Source organism: Coturnix japonica, unplaced genomic scaffold, assembly GCF_001577835.2.
Source record: "Coturnix japonica isolate 7356 unplaced genomic scaffold, Coturnix japonica 2.1 chrUnrandom458, whole genome shotgun sequence".
Taxonomy (NCBI): Eukaryota; Metazoa; Chordata; class Aves; order Galliformes; family Phasianidae; genus Coturnix; species Coturnix japonica.
In genome coordinates this window covers 68,372-76,071 of record NW_015439872.1, presented here as the reverse complement: position 1 = coordinate 76,071, position 7,700 = coordinate 68,372, and the positions used below count along the sequence as shown (strand labels likewise).

The 7,700-nt window shown below is 46.4% G+C and overlaps 1 protein-coding gene across 1 annotated transcript in view; it reads right to left on the bottom strand.

Annotated features, from left to right (window-relative positions):
• The window catches only part of SMAD4 (SMAD family member 4), a 53,713-nt gene that overhangs the window by 36,645 nt on the left and 9,368 nt on the right, over positions 1-7,700 (bottom strand). The window contains exon 2 of the mRNA XM_032441649.1: positions 3,939-3,968. Coding sequence (XP_032297540.1) covers positions 3,939-3,968 — 30 coding nt within the window. The remainder of the gene's footprint in view (positions 1-3,938; positions 3,969-7,700) is intronic.

Here is a 7,700-nt window from a genome sequence, read left to right as displayed (position 1 = left end):
CAATCCAATTGTGGAAATATTAAATTAGACTATGGGATTTATTGCTGTGGGCTTCCTTAATTAATGGGATTATTAATGGCGAGAAATTATGGGGAAATTAATTTGCAATGGGTAATTATCGAATATATGTAAGGGGTATGATTATCAATGAGGATTTATGGCGTTATTTAGATCAAGAGCATCATTTAATGTATTTGGAACCCCTGATTAATGGGGATTATGGCCCTATTAATGGGATTATTAATGGGATTATGGCCTATTAACGGGCTACTATCAAGATTATGGCGATTTATTGACGGGGGAAATGGGGATTATCAATGGGATTTATCAATGGGGATTATGGGCCCTTTAATGGGGATTATGAACCCTTATTGAATGGGATTATGAACCCTATTTAATGGCGATTATCATGGTGATTAATGGGGGATGTATCAATGGGATTATGGGATTATGCAATGGGATTATTAATGGGATTTATGGATTATCAATGGGATTATGGGGATTATCAATGGGAATTATGACCTGATTATGGATTATTGACCCTATTAATGGTTTATTCTCAATGGGATTATGGATTATCTATGGGATTATTGGCCCTATTAATGGGATTACGACCCTATTAACGGGATTATGGCCTCTATTAATGGGTATTATTAATGGGATTATGGACGTATCTTATAGGCGTCGGCGGCCAATCTTGGACTCACTGTGGTAGACGCACAGGGGATGGAAGTGAAGACCGGACGTTCCAAGCTCGTCTGTTGGTTTGTAGGCCTCGCTTGGAGCCCGACTTGAGCCGAGGTGTTGGATGGTGCTGAAGCGAATGAGCCTCATTGGATCTATGTGGGCCTGTTGGCCGTCGATAGTCGCTCACGGTATTCGTCCTTCACTAATAAGACTGGACGGGGGCTCGGATTATTAAAGGGGAGAGAGAGGATGATGAAGCGAAGATTGAAAGGATGGAGCCAAAAAAGGTAGGTTTTTAGCCCCAAAATGAGCCAAAATGAGCCCAAAAATGGCGCATTTTTGACCCCCAAAATGACCATTTTTTGGCCTCAGAATGACCCAAAAATGGCATTTTTATACCCAAAATGACCCAAAATGGCCCAAAATGACCCAAAACGGCAATTTTAGACCAAAAGAAATGGTTGGGTTTTGACCCCAAAAATGACATTTTTGGCCTCAGAGATGACCCAAAAAATTGACCCAAATGACCCAAAAAATGGGGGTTTTGACCCCGAAAAATGACATTTTGCGCCTCAGAATGACCAAAGAATGACCCAAAATGACCCAAAATGATGGGTTTTGACCCCAAAAAAATGGATGGTTTTGACCCCAAAAACAGGCATTTTTTAGACCCCAAATGACCCCAAAAATGACCCAAAGAATGACCCAAAAATAAGGCAATTTTAGACCCAAAATGACCCCCAAATGACGTTTTTAGACCCAGAATTTAATGGGTTTTAGATCCCAAAAAATGTGGTTTTCACAGCCCTAAAATGACCCCAAAATGACCCAAAAGAAAGGCCATTTTGACCCAAAATGACCCTAAAAATGATGGGTTTACCCAATAGGACCTAAAAAATGATTGGTTTTAGCACCCAAAATGACCCAAAAAATGGCGTTTTTTAGCCCCAAAAATGGCAGGTTGGCCGTCGTAGTGTCGCTCACTTTTTATTCGTCTTCAACTAATAAAGGGACGGGGCTCGGATTATAAAGGGGAGAAGGTGATAAAGAGGGAGCCGAAAAGGTACGTTTTGACCCGAAAAATGCATTTTTAGAACCCAAAATGACCCAGAAAATGACCCAAAATGGCACCAAAAATGCCATTTTTAAGGCCTAAAATGACCCAAAAATGACCCAAAATGACAGTTTTGGCCCCAAAAATGATATTTTTGGCGCTCAGAAATCACCTAAAATGGCATTTTAGCCCCAAAATGACCAAAAATGGCCCAAAATGAACCCCAAAAATGGCATTTTTAGCCCCAAAAATGGTGGTTTTAGCCCCAAAATGACCCAAAAATGACCCAAAAATGGTGGTTTTGGCCCCAAAAATGGCATTTTTGACCCCAAAAATGGCATTTTTAGACCCCAAATGACCCAAAAATGACCCAAAATGACCCAAAAACGACCCAAAATGACCCAAAAATGGCAATTTTAGCCCCAAATTGACCCAAAAACGGTGGGTTTGACCCCAAAAATGGCATTTTTAGACCCAAAATGACCCAAAAATGACCCAAAACGACCCAAAAATGACCCAGAATGACCCAAAAAATGACATTTTTAGACCCAAAATGACCCTAAAATGACCCCAAATGACCCAAAAATGGCATTTTTAGACCCAAAATGACCCCATAGAAACCAATGGGACCCCATAGGACTCAATAGGACTCCATAGGACCCCATAGGATCTAATAGGACCCCATAGAACTCTATAGGACCCCATAGACCCCAATACGACCCCATAGAAACCAATGGGACCCTATAGGACCCCATAGGACCCCATAGGATCCAATAGGACCCCATAGAATCCCATAGGACCCCATAGAACTCAATAGGACCCCATAGAACTCTATAGGACCCCATAGGATCTAATAGGACCCCATAGGACCCCATAGGAATCAATAGGACCCCATAGGATCTAATAGGACCCTATAGGACCCTATAGGACCCCATAAGACCCCATAGGAATCAATAGGACCCCATAGGATCTAATAGGACCCCATAGGACCCCATAGACCCCATAGGATCCTATAGGACCCAATAGGACCCCAATACGACCCCATAGGACCCCACAGAACTCAACAGGACCCCATAGACCCCAATAGGACCCCAGAGGACCCCATAGGACCCCATAGGACCCTATAGGACCCAAAAACCCCATTTCCGACCCCAAAAACCCCATTTCTGACCCCAAAATGACCCCATAGAAACCAATGGGACCCCATAGGAATCAATAGGACCCAATAGGACCCCATAGGAATCAATAGGACCCCATAGGAATCAATAGGACCCCATGGGAATCAATAGGACCCCATAAGACCCCATAGACCCCAATACGACCCCATAGAAACCAATGGGACCCCATAGGACCCCACAGAACTCAATAGGACCCCATAGACCCCAATAGGACCCCAATAAGACCCCATAGGACCCTATAGGACCCCAAAAACCCCATTTCTGACCCCAAAAACCCCATTTCTGACCCCAAAATGACCCCATAGAAACCAATGGGACCCCATAGGACTCAATAGGACCCCATAGGATCTAATAGGACCCAATAGAACTCTATAGGACCCCATAGGAATCAATAGGACCCCATAGGATCTAATAGGACCCCATAGGACCCTATAGGACCCCAATACGACCCCATAGGACCCCATAGAACTCAATAGGACCCCATAGACCCCAATAGGACCCCAATAAGACCCCATAGGACCCTATAGGACCCAAAAACCCCATTTCTGACCCCAAAATGACCCCATAGAAACCAATGGGACCCCATAGGACTCAATAGGACCCAATAGGACCCCATAGGATCTAATAGGACCCCATAGGACCCCAATACGACCCCATAGAAACCAATGGGACCCTATAGAATCCCATAGGACCCCACAGACCCCATATAACCCCATAGAACTCAATAGGACCCCATAGGATCTAATAGGACCCAATAGGACCCTATAGGACCCCATAGGATTCAATAGGACCCCATAGGATCTAATAGGACCCCATAGGATCCTATAGGACCCCATAGGACCCCATAGAACTCAATAGGACCCCATAGACCCCAATACGACCCCATAGGACCCCAATAGGACCCCAACAGGACCCCAATAAGACCCCATAGGACCCTATAGGACCCAAAATCCCCATTTCTGACCCCAAAAACCCCATTTCTGAGCCCAAAAAACCCCATTGTTTCCCCTATAACTCACCGTTGCTCTGTAGGGTCAGGCCCGATAGATCTGGAAGGAATGGGATTAATAGGGTTAGTTATGGGGCACTATAGGACCCCATAGAAACCAATGGGACCCCATAGACCCCATAGGATTTAATTAGGGGCCCCATTAGGATCCCCATAGGATTTAATATGGGCCCCATAGGACCCCATAGGAAATCAATAGGGCCCGTTAGGAACCCATAGGATTAAGTAGGCCCCATAGGACCCCATAGGAAATTTAGATAGGGCCCCATTAGGACCCCATAGGAATCCATAGGGCCCATTAGGAACCCCATAGGATTTATAGGGCCCCAGTAGGCACCCATAGGAATCAATAGGGCCATAGGACCCCATAGGATTTAATAGGGCCCATAGACCCCATAGGAATCAATAGGCCCCATAGGACCCATTGAGGATTTAATAGGGCCCCATAGGACCCCATGAGAATCAATAGGGCCCCATAGGGACCATAGGATTTAATAGGGCCCATAGGACCCCATAGGATTTAATAGGGCCCCATAGGACCCCCATTAGGATTAATAGGGCCCCATAGGACCCCATAGGAATCAATAGGGCCCCATAGGACCCCATAGGATTTAATAGGGCCCCATAGGACCCCATAGGAATCAATAGGGCCCCATAGGACCCCATAGGATTTAATAGGGCCCCATAGGACCCTATAGGATTTAATAGGGCCCCATAGAACTCAATAGGACCCCATAGAACTCAATAGGACCCTATAGGACCCTATAGGATCTAATAGGACCCTATAGGATCTAATAGGACCTTATAGGACCCCGTATGACCCCATAGGACCCTATAGGATCTAATAGGATCTAATAGGACCCCATAGGATCCCATAGGACCCCATAGAACTCAATAGGACCCCATAGGATCCAATAGGACCCCATAGAACTCAACAGGACCCCATAGGATCTAATAGGACCCCATAGAACTCAATAGGACCCCATAGGATCCAATAGGACCCCATAGGACTCAATAGGACCCCATAGGATCCAATAGGACACCATAGAACCCAATAGGACCCCATAGGACCCCATAGACCCCAATAGGACCCCACAGAACTCAATAGGACCCCATAGGACCCCATAGAACCCAATAGGACCCCATAGGATCCCAATAGGACCCCATAGAACTCAATAGGAACCCATAGAACTCAATAGGACCCCATAGAACCCCATAGAACCCAATAGGACCCCATAGAAACCAATAGGACCACATAGAACTCAATAGGACCCCAATAAGACCCCATAGGACCCCATAGAACTCAATAGGATCCCATAGGATCCAATAGGACCCCATAGGAATCAATAGGACTCCATAGAACTCAATAGGACCCCATAGGACTCAATAGGACCCCATAAGACCCCATAGAATCCCAATAGGCCCCCATAGGATCTAATAGGATCCCATAGACCCCAATAGGACCCCATAGAACTCAATAGGGCCCCATAGACCCCATAGGACCCCATAGAACTCAATAGGACTCCATAGAACCCCATAGGCCCCAATAGGACCCCATAGAACCCAATAGGACCCCAATAAGAACCTAATAGGACCCCATAGGACCCCATAGAGCTCAATAGGACCCCATTGGACCCCATAGGAACCCATAGAACTCAATAGGACCCCATAGGACCCCATAGGACCCCATAGGATCTAATAGGACCCCATAGGACCCCATAGAACTTAATAGGACCCTATAGGATCTAATAGGACCCCAATAGGACCCCATAGAACTCAATAGGACCCCATAGGATCTAATAGGACCCCATAGACCCCATAGGATCTAATAGGACCCTATAGGATCTAATAGGACCCCATAGGACCCCATAGAAACCAATGGGACCCCATAGACCCCATAGGACTCAATAGGACCCCATAGGACCTAATAGGACCCAATAGGATCTAATAGGACCCCATAGGAATCAATAGGACCCCATAGGACCCCATAGGACCCTATAAGACCCCAATACGACCTCATAGAAACCAATAGGACCCCATAGGATCTAATAGGACCCCATAGAATCCAATAGGACCCCATAGAACTCAATAGGACCCTATAGAACCCAATAGGACCCCATAGGAACCAATAGGACCCCATAGGATCTAATAGGACCCCATAGGATCTAATAGGATCCCAATACGACTCAATAGGACCCTATAGGACCCCATAGAACTCAATAGGACCCCATAGGATCTAATAGGACCCCAATAGGACCCCATAGACCCCAATAGGACCCTATAAGACCCCATAGGATCTAATAGGACCCCATAGAACTCAATAGGACCCCATAGGAATCAATAGGACCCCATAGAACTCAATAGGACCCCATAGGATCTAATAGAACCCTATAGGACCCTATAGGACCCCATAGGATCCAATAGGACCCCATAGACCCTATAGGACCCAATAGGACCCCATAGAACTCAATAGGACCCCATAGGACCCCATAGAGCACCATAAGCCCCAATAGGACCCCATAGGATCCCAATAAGACCCCAATAGGACACCATAGGACCCTATAGGACCCCATAGGATCCTATAGGACCCTATAGGACCCCAATAGGACCCCATAGAACTCAATAGGACACCATAGAACCCAATAGGACCCTATAGGATCTAATAGAACCCCATAGGACCCCATAGACCCCATAAGACCCCATAGAACTCAATAGGACCCAATAGGACCCCATAGAGCTCAATAGGACCCAATAGAACCCTATAGACCCCATAAGACCCCATAGAAACCAATAGGAACCAATAGGACCCCATAGAACTCAATAGGACCCCATAGGACCCCATAGACCCCAATAGGACCCCATAGAACTCAATAGAACCCCATAGAACTCAATAGGACCCCATAGAACTCAATAGGACCCCATAGAACTCAATAGGACCCTATAGGATCTAATAGGACCCCATAGGATACCACACGACCCCAATAAGACCCTATAGGACCCCATAGAATGCAATAGGACCCTATAGGACCCCATAGGACCCCATAGGATCTAATAGGACCCCATAGGACCCCATAGACCCCATAAGACCCCATTGGACCCCATAGAACCCTATAGAACCCCATAGGACCCTATAGGACCCCATAGAACCCAATAGGACCCCATAGGATCCATTATAAACCCCGTACTCTTTTACGCAAACTACGTACCACACTTACGCAATTTACGTAACTCCCCCCATTTAACCCTATACTCCCTTACGCAAACTGCGTAACTCCTCCCATTGACTCCCATACACCCTTACGCAAATTGCGTAACTTCCCTTACGCAAACTCCGTATCTCCCCCATTATTTCCTATGGCCTCCCTTACGCAATTTCCGTATCTCCTCCCATTTAATCATAGGACCCCATAGAACTCAATAGGACCCCATAGGATCCCAATAGGACCCCAATACGACCCCATAGGACCCCAATACGACCCCATAGAGCCCCATAGGACCCCATAGAACCCCATAGGACCCCATAGAACCCTATAGGACCCTATAAGACCCCATAGGACCCCATAGACCCCATAGGACCCCAATAAGACCCCATAGGACCCCAATAAGACCCCATAGACCCCATAGGACCCCAATACGACCCCATAGGACCCCATAGGACCCCATAGGACCCAATAGGACCCAATAGGACCCCATAGGACCCCATAGGACCCCATTGTACTCACCGATCCCAGGCGACACCACCCTCTCATAATGATACGGGTTGACACACACA